Here is a 17,913-nt window from a genome sequence, read left to right on the forward strand (position 1 = left end):
CATATCTATTCTATTTTAGTGTGCCCAGCGAGGGGGGCCGAGTTTGCTAGTATATATATATATACACCACCATGCTGTCTGACGACAGCAGTATAATACCAATGAGCAACCTTAGGTTTAATTCCCCAGGCCGTACCTAAAGCTCTCTTACAGGCATAAAAAGCTAGGTTCGCTTTCCTAACTCTTTCTAAGATGTTTGACTTCCAAGTGAATCTCCTATCTATGTTTAGTCCCAAGTACTTAGTTCCTTCCGAAATTACAAGATCTTCCTCCTTGAACATAATTGGACCTAGCTGAGGGTACTTAGCTTCTTTGCTTTGTGGTACAACTAAGGTAACCCCGAAAAAAACTACATACTTTTCCCAGTCTGTTTTCCTGATATTTCTACCAGGCTTAGGTTTCCGTAGATTTTTACTAGTCTCAAGCGAGATATATCCGTGATCAGAAAAAGAATGTTGTTCCAAAACTTTCCAGCTCCTAATTCTGTTAACAACGGAGTGAAAAGCAAAAGTAGCGTCCAACACTTCCTGCCTATTACTTATGACAAAAGTAGGTTTATTTCCTTTCTTACAAATCTATAGTTTAGTTCCTATCAGATATTCGCCTCCAGCGTTAGTATCAGTGCTGCACCAAATCACGTGATGCGCATTTACATCCGCTACCAGATCTGTGAATATTAATCTCGGTAGCTCCTCATGGTCATGAGGTAACAGGAAGATAGCCACATCCGTTCATTTCCTGACTCCAGGCTAATGGTCAATTAATCGGTGTCGCTATAATTAGAGTGCATGAAAGCATTTATCCCTTTTTTTATTAGCACTCACGCTCTAGGATTACCTTTGTTGCGAGCATACATCAACTTATATTTTTGAGCCCTTAGTCCGCACACAAGTCCGAATCTGATCCGAATCTGATGCCAGATACTCTTCCTCATCAGTGACAATGGTATCAAGTACTCTATCTAACAAGGAAGAGATGTTGCCGTCAACAGATGCTTTTCGTACCGCTATGGCACGCTGTGGACGTCTTGTCCTTATTATATACCCTCCATTTTATGAACGAAAACCGTAAGATCGCGCCAGTGCGATTACCGAGTCCTTGCAGACTACGAAAATAGCGCTTCGGTACTCACCCTTGGGATAACTCAGCTTTCTGACCTTCCAAAACGATGTAGGAATTGCATACCCGAGGCATTTCAAGGATCGTTTAAGGGTCTGATGGCTCCGCTGGTAACCAGGCCCTAACTCTTGGTAAACTAGGGATGTCATCCCTTGAAATTACCTCGAGTTTAGACCCAGGCCATACTTCGCCGATCCTTGAAATGGCTATTTTATAAAGATTAGTTGATCTCTGATCAGCACAAGCGATGAGCATCACGTGACTCTGATATCATCTACTATCGCTACAGAAAGGACCAGGGTTCTCCTTCAGAATTGGGAAGAAAACGCTTGAGAGCCTGGCCTCAACTTTCTTCCAATTTTCAAACGAAATAGTGCGGTCAAGGTTGCTTTTATCAACCACAGCGCATAGCTGTTGGCCGCTGATAGATTCGCTGTACGTAGCTGGAGAAGTCTTGGTGTGTCGCGGCTTCTTGAACGTGCTGGAGTTTCTGGGTGGGTCATTCGACAACTGACGTTTTCGGTTCGGTTCAGAACCCTGAGGGGACTCCTCCGTTACCCTTGTCGCCCAGCTAATTGAGTGCTTCTGTTTAACAGACCACTCCCCCTCTGGAATCGTTTTTAAGCGCTCCAGTAGCCTGAAGGCAGCACATCTCTCCTTGTAGCCATGCCGTGCAGGATCTGTTACTGCAGAGGTATCAGTCGTTTTTGAGTCGGTTTTACCACCTTTACCAAGGCTAGCCCCGGTATTGATGGTAAAAGAATTTGACTTCTTGGCCAGACTTATATTGTTTGTACCGCCACTTCTTCTGTTGCCAGGTTTGTTCTCAGCTCCAGCTTCCGTCGTACGAAATTGGCTAGCCGTAAAGGGCTTGGATGTTGGATGTACTGACATTGCCACTAGGGTTTAATTATCCCAGCTTCCGTCGTAATAATAGAAATCTGGCTTGTTCCAGATTTGGGTGTGGAAGCTATAGCTTCCTTTGCATATTAGGACTGCTTGTCCATAGAGGTTGTTCGTTGTAAAGACTCCATCTGTTTCTTTCAATTGCCGTCCACCGTGGCAGACATTGTGATCTTATAAAAAGGAAGGAGAAATCTAATGGTCGACCATGACAGCGCCCCATACCATAGCAAGGTCGTGGTTATACCCCGAGGTGACCCGGTATCGAGGTAGCTCCCTAGAAATTCATTCAGAAAAAAACCCTTGACTGCAAACCACTCAATAGGCACGGTTCGCATGACACCTTGGGTTAGGGAGGGCAAAGAGAGGAGATGATGGGGTGGTGGGGGCTTAGGAATAACAAGGGATCTTCGTCGGTACGGTGATCTTCGTATGGTGATTGGATGGCCACCAATTTGGCCGTAAAGCAGCTGGATGGCTAGCCAATCCCCATATGGAGCTTCCCTTTTAGTTCGTGTTGAGTTGGTCCCCATGATATGGGGGTCTAACGACCACCTAAGCCTCATCCCCGCAGCAAGGGACCAACATGGTAAGGAAGAACCTTATTCGCTTTACTAATGCGATGGTCCACCTGCTTGAGCTTCAGATACTTTAGGAATCATGGGCCAATATAGACTGCTTGCTGCAATACAATAAAAAAACTATATGCTATACTAAATGTAACTTGTGTATCCTAGCATTAGAGTGCCAGGTGGTCCTCCTTAATAGATTTATTTCAGAGCAATAGTGTATCTTTTAGCAGAAAAGGGTATTTTATCCCTTAGCAACACTCTTAATATACTATATGTACCTATACTAGCTAATTGTGCACTGAAAACCGTAGATCCATAAATTGAGTCGGCAATTGTAAATACTTTTTCCTTGTGTAACTTAGTAGTGATCACATTCCATTAATCTGTGTTGTGCTCATGTTATATTAATAGTGAATAAAGCTAAATAGTTTAATTCCTGCTGTAGATTAATGCTAAAGTTAATGTTAAATGGCTTTTTCTTCAATCTCAAAAGATACGATATCGTGTAAGTATTAATCAATATGTTGAAGGAATTACTATTAATTCTAAAAGAGTTCTTTTTATTTTAACGGTCAATTGAAAATACTTGAAGTTGGATCGAAATCTAAGAATATATATAATATCATTTTCAATTTCAAGATATTTTTTGGATCACATTTAGGAGATTGAAGAATCACAGAGTAATAATTTATTATTCAAAACAACTTAAATGTAATAGAAAAAATAATAAATAAACTTAATCAAGAGGCGCCATATTTGACATTTAACTATTTTAGTTGACAAACCAATGTTATAAGTTGAAATAATTTTGTATTAATAAAATGTATCATTACAAGCACTTGCTAATGAGACGGTTGAAGAGACCAATATTTGCTTTCAGTCTTGTAACGATGTATTTATTATGTTGGTAATTCATTTAATAAAATAATTAACAGAGATACATACTTTCATTAACAGTAATTATAAAGCTATGATTAGCATTTTAAATTTCAGAATATTAATCATAAAATAATCCTGACCGATTTATTAAAAAGTTCATTTGATTTAGTCATCCTGACAAAAAAATTATGTAAATAAATAAAACATTTTTATTAAAAGAAAACAATAATTTTTTTGTTGTTTTGTTCTAATGTAGATTGAATCTATATTTGTCAGTTTTTCTTTCATTTTTTATTACATTGCTACTTTGAGTACTTTTTTACCACCTTTAAGGCAAGAAGGGGGAAAACCTTTCTCCCTCTTTCTCAATCTTTTGTCAGTGCAGCCCAATATTAGGGAGTGTCAAAATTCCCTTGTTATTACTTACTTAACCTTCTATAATTGAATCATGCCACACACGCATCAATCTGTTGAAATTTCAACCGATTGTTTGGATTTTTTTTTTTACCTGTGCCCAGCTTTATTTCCAAGAATCAATAGCGGAAATATTGCAGTTATGTATACATATGAATAAGAAAGAAGAGATCAGCCAAACAATTTTGTAAACAAAAATTGCTGGGTGTCTTCTACGTTATCGGCCACAAAACCTTTTGTTTGCACTTTGCGTGCATGTTTCGTTTTAGACTGTGTACTTCTCTGCTCATTATATCTGGGCTCTGCTCACTTGATGAAAAATGTGCGGGTGTTGTGTATTTATTACACCACTACATACAATATTAAGGCCAATTCTTTATGCTTACGCCATCATTTTCTATTGCAAAGCAAAAGTTTGTCTCGTGTCAGAGTCCTATCGCTCACCTGTTTGTATTCCGCAATTCGAACACAAGCGTAAAGTAAGAACATAGCATTCTCCATGATTAATACATAGTAGGGAAAACAAGAAAGTGTAATTTCAAATTCAAACGAAAGCATCATCAACAGAAACATCTACACTATCTACAATAACTTCCATAGATATAGAAAACGAATATATAGAAAACAAGCAAACGCGTATGTAAACAATCGATTATATCTAAGTTAACTTATTACAAAGTTTTTGGGCGTAGGCCGTATTGTGTACACTATTGTCCAAAAGTAACTAACTTACAACAATTGAATTTTGAAGCTAACTTACGCGACGGCCTCTGTCACGTTGCAACTGCAGGTGAATGCGTCCAAAGGCGTTACCACGGGAAGTGCAGGTGCGTTGTCAGCTTAGTTTAGAGTTAAGTTTCATGGTGAAAAGATTTTTAGAGGTGTACTACCACTTTAAGCTAAGGTGTTGGGGTACCTGTGCCGAGAGCTGCATGACTGGTAGTGCCTAAATAACCAGTCGCTAACGGTCCCCTCCGATGCCGAGACAAGGCCGGTTGTAGCAAATGCCTTACCGCGGTATGCCGGCTTTGCCGCGGCGGACCATTTCCTTCCGTGCATATTGGTGGGACCAAAATTTAGATAAACGGAAATAATAAAAACTAAGAGTGTGCTGGGCACACTCTCTGAAGACGAGCTTCTGGCTTCTATCAAGGACACAGTGGTCGCACCCCGCACGTCGAGTGCTCACCATAGCACTCACCACATAGCCGTCTACAGCCAATAACTCAACAAACGCAATCCTTTTCTCCGGCGACCTCTGGTAGGATACCAAAAAGAAAAAGAAAAAATCCTCTGGGTCACTGCTCAAAGCGCGCTACTTGAGAGCCAAATTCATACTGACTTAGATAGCTAAGAATGAATTGACCGGTAGACCACATGATCGAGATGCAGGGGCAACGTCAGATATGAGACCGTAGGTTCGGAGTGCGAAACCATGGCTAGTAGGAAAACGTTCCACCTCTAAGTGTGCTGATGAGTTCTCCAGGGGTTTTCTGGAGAAGTGTGTTGCTGAGGTCAGCAATGCCTGAGAGGGGAGCAAATCAGCTGGACGAACTACGAGCGTCTGCGACGGACGTGGTACCCGAAGCCAAGAGCTCCATGAAATCCTCGGAGCTCGGTCAGCCTGTTTGCTTAGGTGAGCATCCTTCAACAAAGAAATGTTAAGAGTAGCTCAGATTAATCTTTCCCACGCTAGTTTTGTCACCGATAACCTCTGTGTCATCCTCAGGAAGAAATACATAGAGCGGACACTATGATATTTTTTATGTCCAGTCGGAAGGCTTGTATCCTCGTTAGGAACACTGTTAATGCCTTTATTCAGATCACTGGACGTGACAGTAGTCCGTGTACAAGCGTCTAGTGGCCGCTGCTACTATTTGGTTTTTGCATACATGGTCCACGAAAATGCAGCACCTTCTGAGGAAGTGGGGCATTTGGTGGACCTACCTTCATTTTATAAAAAAGAAGCCATCCTCATCGGCTGCGACGCCAATGCGAGACATGCCATTTGGGGGGGGGGGGGGGGGGGGGGCAGCGAGATAAATGATCAATGTAATTCTCTTTTTGATTTCATTATCATAGAGTCAGTGACTGCAGCACTGCAAAACCTTGTTGCTAGGCTGGAGCAGGCCACCGACAGAAGGGACTACGCTATGAGCATCTTTTTGGATATAGATGGGGCTTTTGATAATGCCACTTTCGACCGTATTTGCAACTCTGCCAGCAGACATGGTGTATGTAGACTGGGTGCTGGTGAGTTGAATTCGTTCAATGCTAGCCCAAAGAATCGAGACTACAACACATCTGTTGCCTCGGAGCGACTACTTCAGGCCAGGCATTAGATGCTCTGATTGGTTTGCCACCACTTGATGTTTTCATCCAAGGAGAGGCCTTGAAGGCCATCTGCAGGCTGAAACACAATGGGAACTGGTGCGGCCTCTGTCCGGCATTGGAAAACAGAGAAGATTCTTTCCATGCCCCTTGACTCCATGCCATCAAGAGTCGTACTTGAAAAGAGATAGAGTGTAGTGCTGCCAGAGGCTCAGTTGTGGTCCAACTCTGAAATTGACCCCACCAAACACTGTTTTCGCATTTGTACGGATGGCTCCAGAACGAAGCATGGCTCCGGCTCTGGGGTCTACGTGGAATCCAGCAGGACAAAACTGCACTTTGCTCTTAGAATGCTTGCATCTCAGTTTCAAGCGGATGTGTCTGCGGTTGAAGAAGCGATGAAGTTTGTTGTGGGAACCCGATAGAGAGGCAGTTCTATATGTGTCTGCAGCGACAGCCAGGCTTCGTTCATGGCCTTGGACACCTCTCAACCACATCAGGGGTAGTTGAGTCCTGTAAATCGAGGCTGAACTATTATCAGTAGACATAACAGCCTGATGCTACATGGCTTCCGGGACACGTGGGTATCGTGGGTAACGAGACCTCTGACTCCTACGCAAAGATGTGCTCTGAGGCCCACTTCTTTGGTCCAGAACCCATTTTGCCACTCCTTTCTGTGGCCATCAAAGCCACGGTTAACAAATTGGTTACTACAACCCACAAGCGACCTTGGCAGGCTGAGAGAGGCTGCAGATGGACTCAATTGATATTACCTGTCATGTCCGATCGACTGTCGCAAACCCTCCTGTCATTAAGCAGAAGGGAGTGCAGACAACTGGTTGAACTGATGACGGGCCACTTTCTGTGGGCGAAATGCATGGAAAGGGTCTGGATCTCAGACATTGTATTCTGCCCAGCTTGTGAAGAGGAGGATGAGACAGCGGATCACTTCCTGTGCGTCTGGCCCGCCTTCGCTCAAATCAGGTTTGAGGTCCTTGGCACTGATGTGTTAAAAAGCGACCACCTTGGCTCCATGGTACCACAAGATATACTCAGATTTCTTCGGAGATCGGGTAGCTTTAAAGAAAATGAAAAGGGAATCCAAGTGTAGTACAATTGACTTAATTAATGTCGGAGTGCCGCACTTGCTGGTTGTCCCGACAAAAAAGATGACTTCGATATCTCAAATTTCGTTTTGAGCAGTGTGAAGTGTGGTCTGTGCTCTTCTATGGCATGAAATGTTGGACACTTAAAACCGCTTACACAAACAATATCGGGACCTTCGAAATGTAGATTTTTAGGTGAATTATGAAAGTTCCGTGGACCTATCTGGTTTCTACCTTAGAGGTTCTACGACGAGCTAATCAAGAACGGAAACTTCTACAAATAACAAAACGTCGCAAGACAGCTTATCTTAGACATATCATGAGAAACACCAAATAACTCATTAAAAAAATATTTGCCGTTCAGGGTCAGCTTGTAACTGTAGGTCCCTCCATTTGTGGAACAACATCAAGACGCACACCACAAATAAGAGGAGGCGCTCAGTCAAACACCCAAAACGGGTGTAAGCGAGAATTATATATATATATAGGGTGATTTTTTAGCTATTTTCTTTTTAAACAGTTGGTTTAAACAGCTGACGCACGTTTCGTACTTTGTTTCACTGTCAAACATCTTCAGTTTGGTCTATAAGTTAACCATGAATCGTCTTACAAACGAACAACGCTTGCAAATCATTGAGTTTCATTATAAAAATGCGTGTTCTGTTAAGAAAGTTTATCGCGCGCTTCTTCCATTTTATGGTCAGTTTAATCGACCCACTGAAGCGGCTATTCGAGCTATTGTGACTAAATTTAGAACCAAATTTACATTATTGGACATCAAACAACCAACACGCTTACGTAAAGTGCGAACTGAAGAAAATATCGCAGCTGTATCGGCCAGTGTTAATGATGACCACCAATTACCGATCCATCGCCGTTCGCAGCAATTGGGCCTCTGTTACTCAACAACGTGGAAAATCGTGCGATATAACGCCTTAAGATTATTTTTTGTGGGACTATGTTAAAGCTCATGTCTATTCAGACAAGTCTGCTTCAATTAGCGCATTTGAAGACGACATTAAAGCATTTATATGTGAGATAGCGGTCGAAACATTGGAAAGAGTATGCCGAAATTGGACTAAGCGTATGGACCATTTGAAGCGCAGTTGCGGTCAACATTTGGATGAAATAATCCTCAAACATTGAATTATATTGACTGTATTGAATTTTGCTTGTGTTTTTTTGAAAAGCTTTCCTATAGCTCTTAAAAAATCACCCGTTATATATAGGGTGATCAATCATGAGGTGCTTTTTTCAATAGTTAAAAAAAAAAACAAAAATGTAAATTATGTTCAAAACCTTTATTTATCATTTGAAAGGACATTCTTTGACATTTACTTTTTGAATATGACTTCATTCAAATGTTGGCCGCAACTACGCTTAAGGTGGTCCATTCTGAAGGTCCAATTTTCAATCACTCGTTCGAGCATTTCGACTGGTATGTCGTGAATAACACGCGTAATGTTGGCTTCCAGAGCTTCAATCGTAGCTGGTTTATCAGCATAGACCTTGGACTTCACGAATCCCCAAAGAAAAAAATCCAAAGGTGTGATATCACAAGATCTTGGTGGCCAACTCACAGGTCCTAAACGTGAAATCAGCTGCTCTCCGAAATGACTTCTCAATAAAGTCATTGTTTCACGAACTGTATGGCAAGTGGCTTATCACAGAACGCTGATTTTCATAATACAGTTGAACAATTTGTAGACGTTGTTGCGGTGTGAGTCTTTCCATGATGAAATGCCAAACGCTGTTCAACAAATCCACGATGACAGTTTGCCACAACTCGCGCGCGATCTGTAAAAAAAACGCAAATGAAAAAAACTCGTCTTAATTGATCACCCTATATATATGTATGTAATATATATAATATGTTTTGAGTAATGTAGTTAAGAAACAAAAAGATATAAAATATGGTGTGTGTTTGTAATTGGCCTAAGATAGGATTGTCAGCGATGATGCCGTTTGTTACTGACGGGTTTAGGTAACGTTTGAGAATACTTATGAATTCTTCTTTAATATATTCGGGTTCGACTATAAGATGTTTGTGATAGGCCTATAAATTCAACATCCTGGGCAAAGAATTTGAATTTGTCCAAATGGAGTTTCGTGTAGGTCTATTCTTGTGTATCGAAACTTATTTTGAATTTTTTTGTATGTCTTGCCGAAGATTATCATTATCTAACTGACAACATGCATCAACTCTCGCATGGCCTCCCTGCCGCAGGATAGACAAACATGGGACCTCTTAGGGACAACTACACTTTACGGGCTTTGGATAGCGGCTTCGAATGGGGACCCCCAAAAACTTCAGGTGGTAGCGGGAACTCGGAGCCGAGTCCTAAAACCATTTCTCGTATGACAGGAGGAGCGAAATCGCCTCCTCCTTCTCAGATATCTGATAAACTTTCTCAGGCGCTTGAGCGAACCTGTAAGGCTCTGCGTGGGGCGGAAGAAGGCAGAGGAAAGGGAGTGAGTGCGCCACAAGTGGATTCGTCGGTCAAGAGTCAACGATCCCAGGAGGAGGATGTTTCCCTCAAAAAGAGACCTTGGACTGATGGCGGTCTACCCAAATCCTTTAGCGAAGTCGCTAAACAGGCAGGCTACATCACTCTTGGAGTCATGGACAGCGGTAAGGAGGACGGGACCAGCGTAGCGTCTGCCATCTCCGCCGTATTCATGAGGGTAGTAAAGGAAAACCCTGGAGCCCCCCTTGCTCTGAGTGTACCGGATGGCACTATGACACTTTTAAATAATTATTTGCGCTGACGAACGGTCGGCTACTATGTACACGGCGGCACTGGCCTTGGTGGGAGAGGTATGAAAGGGAGCTTAGCTGAAGGCGGTGGACAATAAGGATCTACCTATGTGTCCGCGAGCACGTGTCTGGATCCCTTCAGAACCCTCTACTTCAGAGGAAATCCTCCGGTACTGGAACCCAAAACTCCCCACGCACAATTGGAAGGGGGTTAAGGTGGGGAGGGCTGAGGGATCTTATCGGCAAGCGCTGAATCTGCTGAATGCGGAGTCTCTTGGTCCTCTCGCTGAAACAAAGGGGGCTACCAGCTACGGTTTCGAAAAGGTAGTCCTTAAGGTTTACCAAAGCGATGCCAGAGCGAATGCCTCTGCACATCCGGAGGTGCTAGAGGAAGAAGGGTCCACAGTTGAGGGAGCTCCTGTGGACATGGAGATAGACTCCGTCACGTCGGAGGTAGGCAGTGCTGGTGACCCCCCCTCACGACCAGGGTCCGCCATAAGCATCGGGCCATTCTTCTACAAGGCGGAGGAGAAGAGGCTTTTGACCTCGGAGAGTGAGGGCACCGACCTTGGGGTGCTGGAGAGAATTATCGAAGATGGTTATTCTTCAGATAAATCTTCAGAACTCTAAGGCGGCGTCCGCTAATCTACTACTCCGCCTTGAACAAGGTGGAGCTGATATAGCTCTGATCCAGGAGCCGTGCTGAGCAGCAGCGGTATTTCTGTACGAAAAAGGTATAAACTGATAGCGTATAGCGGTTGGGTAAACCAAGATCTTGTATGCTCATGAGGAAGGCCCCCAATGCATTTATTTTGCCTAGTTTTAGCAATGAGGGCATTGTGACTGTGAGCCTAGAGGGCCCTCCCGGAAAGCTGTGGCTAATGTCGGCCTATATGGCGCATGATTACGAGGTGCAGCCGCCTCCGATGATGCTGAGGGAAGCCCTGGCTGAAGCGAGGCATAGGAAAACCGGCGTTATTGTAGGGACGGACGCAAACTCCCACCATACCTGATGGGGAGTTCCAATATAAATGCAAGAGGTGAGTGACTTTTTGATTTTATTTTAAACGAAGATTTGTTTATTTGCAACATCGGCAAGGTCCCCACTTTCATTACTGCAACTAGGGAAGAGGTGCTGGATCTTACTCTGGCCTCATCCTCACCGAATTTCCGATTGGATGGTGTTTAGCACCCACTCCTTATCGGGTCACAGGTATATTCAATCTTCTCTCACTGAAACCCGTCCCAAAAAAAACCTCCTATAGGAATCTGAAGAGGACGGACTAGAACACATAAGGCAGGAATCTGCTGAACCTTCTCCGCGTAGCACGAAGGGAAAATTAAAATCTCTCGGGGGAGCGATCGATGATCAGGTGGATATCTTCTTTTCTGCTTGCAATAAGGTTCTCGAAAGCTCCTGTCCACTTCGAACGCTCCTTATGAAGGAGAAATCGGGTGGACAGCTGAGCTTTCTGAGCTAAGGGCTTCGTGACGAGGCCTCTTTAATAGGGCTAAAAGAATTAAGTCTCCCTCACGACGGAAACTCTAGAAAGTAGGGCTAGGAATTTATAAGTCCGAAATTAGGAAGGCCAAGAGGAACTCTTGGAGAAACTTCTGTGGAAGCGTGGAGGGCTGTCGTGAGTCTTCAAGATTTAGACAAATACTCACGAGGAGCTTGGCTCCCTTGGGATACCTGAGGGATGAATCGGAACGTTGGGCGATAAGCGGGGAGTAGTCATCTAGCAGCACCAGCGCATGAAGTACACCAATCGGTCTTCAGAACCACGACTGGCTGCTGGATGAGCACCGCTTGGCTTGAGCCATTGGCTCCTTCGGGCCCTTCCTGATGGCACCATACCTGCCCAACTGCAGAAATCTGCGGAGGTGTCATGCCGCTGGCTGAGCCCCATCTATGGGAGTTGCATAGCCAGGGGCTATATACTGGGATCTTCGAGGGCTGTGAAGGGTGTGTTCACACCCAAGGCTGGCAAGAGCTCACATGGCTCCCCTAAAGGTTTTAGGCCAATCAGTCTCTCATCTTTCCTGTTGAAAACCGTTTAGAGGCTGACTGACGTACACATAAGAAGCGAAATTCCTCGGGGCGTTTGTCGCATACCCAACTTGCTTACTGCAAAGGCAGATCAGTGAAATCTGCCTTGCACACAATTGTTAATGATATTGAGGAATCCCTATATCAAAAAGAACTCGCAGTTGGTGCCCTCCTCGACTTTGAGGGCCTTTTAATAAAGTTCTCCCGGAGGCAATCACTAAATCTCTGGTAGGCTGGGGGTTGGAGCCGACATTTCCAGGTGTATCCACAGAATGCTTAGCGACAGAACGGTCGTGGCAGAGTGAGGCGTCGTCTTTTTCCGCCGGCAGGTGAGCAGGGGCACGCCACAAGGCGGTGTTCTCTCACCATTTCTCTGGATCATTGTTATCAACCCTCTCCACCCCTTTTCCTTTCGTCCTATCGTTTTTTTTCCTTTATCTCTTTTTCCCCACTTGCATTGGTATCACAAAGAATGAACCACAATTCTTTCGTTCAAAGTGGCCTTCTCTCTGCGCAACCATTACTACCTAACCTAACCTAACCTAACCGATACGTTTGTTGACTCGCCTCTCAACCTCAATTTTTCAAAACATTGGTTGGTTGGTTTAAGTGGTGATTCATGCAGAATCCTAACAGCACTTTCGCACATAAGAGTGGACGAGGCCCAGATTGCGCCGCTCACAGAACCTCACGAGACTAGTGGCCTTCCTGAGCATCGTAAGGAAAATAAGCAGATGCAATCACAAACTTCGACCATGCGCGTCTACCTCTGTAACACACCCCCGCCGCTACCAGGTCATTGCACCAAAATTGCTCAAGACCCGTCACAGTCAGATGGGATGATGCTATAAGACCAGTCCTAGGTGTACTCGAACTCCTGTCATAGAATAACATGGCCCCTTTCAACGCGCTTAAGCCACAGAGGCGGCCCCTAAAGACCCAGGGCTCTTGCACTGATATTATCGGAGGTAATGTGTGCAGCTGGGTAAGCCTTCTACTTAGTAGTGCAGTAGCTTTTGAATGCTGCAAGTAAATCTGCGTCAACGTCATGGGACGGTAGCTACAGGAACCGGACAGGATAGGACATCCGCCGTAGACAGGTCTGGATCCGGAATCCAGTAGATGGTCTTCCTGAGGTGTAGATAGCCTTGCGCTGTAGACTGCAAAGCGAGTGGTCCCCATGGCGAGCGGTATATTGACCACGGTCCTGATCCACTCAAAGTTGGCCCGAGACGCGCACGTCACCTTTATGGTGTCGTCGTTTGTCTCATACCCTTTGCGTTCGCTTCAGGACCGGAGGCAATAACCTGACGCATCAATCGACTTTTGCAGTATTTTATTTCTGTATCCGTCAGCTGATGCTCAGGCCCCAGTTCACCAAGCACAGCCAAAGGTCGTGGGCCAGCAGCCTTCTCGCTATTGGCTGGCTTGGCCGCACCCTTGGATGTGCTTGGGTGAAGGCCCAGCTCCCCATCCTCCACTGACGAAAATTTCGCCGGGCAGACAGCTGTGCTGGCCTTTTTGTCGAGGCGTATGTAGAGACGTGGCTCAGCAGAACCTTTTCCCGCCACATTGACTGGCGCTAATACCGCGCTCATACCTTGGGGTGTCGTGGCTCGGCCATTGGTGGCAGCCGCAGAGCAGGGAGGTATACCGCTTTTAGCCACCGTCCTTCTCCACTTACCTCGAGAGCGAGACAGCTTGTGATCGCCCGTGCCCACCGAGGATTCGGTAGCCTGCGTGGGTGTCACTTCGGCTGCCCGAGGTCTTTTGGAAGACACAGACGCAGAAGGGCCGGCAGAGCCAGAAGAGGATTTCTCCCACATGAGCCTTGCCCGCCGCTTTCTTCTATCCCTCCTTGCCACGCTCTTCGATATCCCGGCTTCTTTGGGAGGTCGTGCAGCCACCGAAGAGACCTCACAACTCAGGCCCTCCGAAACAGGGAAACGTTTTTCAGACTTTGAAAAGAGGAGTTTGCGATAGCAACGGCCGTCTCCTCCAGGATGCGCTCTCGCTCGTAGAGCTTAGAGACTTGGGTAATGGTTGGGGCCTCCAGAATCCATGCCCCTGTCGCCGAAGCGGGTGGAATTCCACTTGTGCGGATTCTACCTGGAATAATATCCACTGTGTTGTCCATTACCACGAATGATTTTTATTCGGGACTCCTCCCTAGCCAGTTTGGTTCGCGGCTGACACCCTGATTCTATGCGAACTTTGAGTCATCACACGAGTGTTGAACCCACCCCATCAGGGAAGGCCACTCGTGTGATGTCAGGGCTTCCCTATCCACCATCTATGACGCGCCCGATGGGAGATCAGGCAACTACACAAGTAACCATAAAAGCGGCGATAGTACCCCACCTTGCGAAGTGCCTATGCATGCATATTTGGGGACGCTCGTATCGTTTCATTCCGCTCTTATCTTCCTGCTAGGTAATAGCTGCCTTATCTATAGATAAATCGCGGGTAGCACATTAAGTGACTTTATTTCATTTAAAATAACATCTTTCGTCACTTTGTTAAAGGCCGCTGACATATCTTGAAATACTCTTACTTCTTATATTCTAGAAATACGCATACTTCTTATATTCCAACGCCTTTTCTATGTTTAGTAAGCTAATGCAATACTTCACACTCCTCAACCAAAATATGATGGTAACCCAACACCCCACACGCGAAACGTTTTAGCTAACGCAACAATTCACACACTTCAACCAAAACATGATGGTAACCCAACACCCCACACGCGAAATGCATTTGAGGAAATACCAGAGCAGCGATTGGCGTTCCCGTGGGAAACGCCTACTCAGCAAAGAATTGATCACGTTGCTAGCACACGGGCTTAGCTTTAGTATTAGAATTAAAAATACTTTTAAGTCAGTTGTAAAATAAGTTTCAACGAATAAAGACCGGTATCCGAAATAAAATTGTTTTTTTTTTTAACAACCACGACCGGGTAATGAGTGAAGTGCAGTTTCAGTAGATCTGCCTTTAGTGTAAGCGTGCTGCGCCTTGGATAATACGTCCGGCGCAATTGTGTATCTAACGTATGTGTCCAGAATCTTCTCTAACGTTTTCAGGAGAAAGGAGGTCAGACTAAGGGCCTGTATTCCTTCGAGTAGAGAGGGTTGCTCTTTCCAGCTTTTGGAATAAACACAACTCTCGCTTCTCTCCACAATACAGAAACATAGCCGAACCTCCAGCATCCCCTGAATATCGTTTTTAACCATGGTACCACAAGATGGCTTACCTTAGGGAGCATGGGTGGGAAAATTCCATCAGTCCTGGCGATTTATATGGGTCGAAACTTTGTATAGCCCATTCTATCTTATTAGTCGTAATTACGTTCGTCGGGATGTCGTGCACAATATCTCCCCTTGGTTCGAGATCTTTAGTGTCCGCACACCCTGCAAAATGTGTGCTGACCAGGTCCTCTAGAAAGTCCTTACAGCTGTCAGCCCACTCCCCGTTAGTTTTTCGTATTGTTCTTGGCATAGACGGATTCTTGGATAAAAGTTTCTTAAGTCTAGCCACTTCGTTAGTGTCTTTCATACTGCTACAGAAATCTTTCCAAAATGCTCTCTTGGCCTTACGTATCTCTTTCTTGTATTCTTTTAGTAGATCCTCATACTCCTTCCAACAGAACTCGTTGTCACCAACTTTGGCTAACCTTTAGAATTCATGTACCCTACGCCTTTCAGCTCCTAATTCCTTGCTCCACCAAGGAGGCTTCACCTTGCGTCTATTACGTGTTGGGGGGCAGGATCTTTTGAAGGCTTTGACGAGAGTAGTTACAAACAATTCAACTCCTTTCTCAAGTGCGACGTGTGACCTGCCGTTCCGTGGTATGATTGGTTTTTTTGGTAGTATATTCCTATACAAGTTCCAGTTCGTATTCTTATGAGCTCTAAAGGATATAAGTTCGTGTTTTGAGCGGAATATAACCTGAAAGCTTATGCATCCGGGATCAGGGAATGAGAGCCTACTCAACACTTCACATTCATGCACCATAACTTGCTTACTTGTGTAGAGTGTTAAACCCACTTCATTCTTTGAGGTTGGTCCAACATATGTTGGTTCTTCACCTCTATTGGCTGTTTCTAAGCTACTCTGAAGAATGTAGTTAAATAGTGACTCACCTCGGTCGTTTATGTCTGTACTACTCCAGACCGTGTGATGTGCGTTTGCGTCCGTTCCTACCACCAGACCGTGTTTCTTTCTGGCAGCTGTTTCTACCAGCTTCCGAAGTTCTTTCTGTGGTGCTTCTTCATCGTGTGGCATATAAATAGACCCAAAGAGTAACGTCTCATTATTGCAGCCCTCCACCGCCACCACTGTCAGATCGTCTGAAGAGATATTATGATCAATATAAGACCATATACTTTTTACCATTATCGCTGTTCTTACCTTATTTTTTCCAATTGGGATGTAGGTGTTGTAGTTATGTGACTCCCTCTATGTTGAGCAGGAGCTCGACTGAGGCGTTCTTACTTTTGTGGAGGTTTATCTGAAGGACTTTCAGCATCTGGCCTAAGAACCTTCTCGGGGTTGGATACTTCCTCCAGCTCACCCTTCTCCACTTCCTGTATATTGAGGGAGCCTTCCAGCATCTCTTCTATGCCGAGATCCTTTTCTACCTCTCCTGCAGCGAGCGTGTTGTGGTTGTCGTCTACCGGGTTGCGCTTTTTGAGGCGAAGGTGCACGCTACCAGCTCCCCAAGCCATCTTCCCAAATCGTGCGTAAAGCATGTCCTTTGCCGGCTTGTTGATCTGGATAATATAGTCTTGGCCTCCATCAGGGGTTGCTGGTTCTGCCACGTTCAACACTTTCCAGTCGTCTGTTGGCACGACCGTGTTTTGCCTCTGTAGTAGTCGCAGTGCATTTTCCCGTTTTACCACTCGCGGAATGAAAACCTTTGCCTTCGGTATTGAAGGAATGCAGCTGCGATCAACAATTTCAAGTGATGCCCCCTCCCACAGGCCGTGAAGCGTTTTTACTGCTTCACTTATTCATGTGAGCGTGGGGTTATCCTTACACTTTATAATTTTGACGCCGCTGAACCACCCTGCTCCTCCGAATGCTGGCATGGGCGCGTTCGACTCTGCGTCCATTTTCGTAAACAGGGTTTCCAGTAGCTTCATTTCCACTACCTTTCACCGTTCCTGCGACATTCGCCCCAGCTGGTCACTACGGTCAATGAGTACCACTATGAGGTGCCAATTTCACTGGCCGCTGCCGCTGCTTTCGACGTCGCAGGTCTTTTGTCTCCGTTTTTCGGTTTAGCCATCTCATGCCTGTGATTCTGCTTTTTCGATGGCACTGAGGCCTCGCTATCCGCAGAACGCTGCCTCTTGATGGCTAGCTCTTCTTCTATTTTGCTCGGATACTTCGGATTGGAAGCTGCGAACATTGGTTTTGCTGCGTAGAAGGCCCGGCCATTTTTGATCTCTTCTCTGGCCCAAGCCAACCGTTCCTCCTCTTGCTTCGTCAGGTTAGACTTGCTACCAAATCGATCACAAACTTTGACCGCGCCCTTGTATCGAGCTTTGGAGTTCTGCGTTCTGCCTCTTCCTCAGCTGTGTTTAGTGCTTCCGACGCTTTTGTGGTCCGAGTCTTCGTTGACAACGGCACCTCCGCGATGAAGAGCGTTTTGTGTGTGTTGGGCAGTAGCATTACGACCACTGTAGACTGCTCCCGCTACAATCGAAGTTTTGTCGCTTAAGTTGTTATTTGTATTCATCTTTTTCGTACGACCACCGAGACGAGCGCAGTGGTCTATTT

The 17,913-nt window shown here is 45.1% G+C and overlaps 1 protein-coding gene across 1 annotated transcript; it reads right to left on the bottom strand.

The window, feature by feature from the left end:
- Positions 1-15,804: 15,804 nt before the first annotated feature.
- Positions 15,805-16,524, bottom strand: LOC129250307 (uncharacterized). The gene has a single exon (XM_054889940.1). It carries the CDS (start codon positions 16,522-16,524, stop codon positions 15,805-15,807), a length of 720 nt encoding a protein of 239 aa, XP_054745915.1.
- Between the last annotated feature and the right edge of the window lie 1,389 nt (positions 16,525-17,913).

The sequence above is a fragment of the Anastrepha obliqua genome, chromosome 6 (genome assembly GCF_027943255.1).
Source record: "Anastrepha obliqua isolate idAnaObli1 chromosome 6, idAnaObli1_1.0, whole genome shotgun sequence".
Classification (NCBI taxonomy): domain Eukaryota; kingdom Metazoa; phylum Arthropoda; class Insecta; order Diptera; family Tephritidae; genus Anastrepha; species Anastrepha obliqua.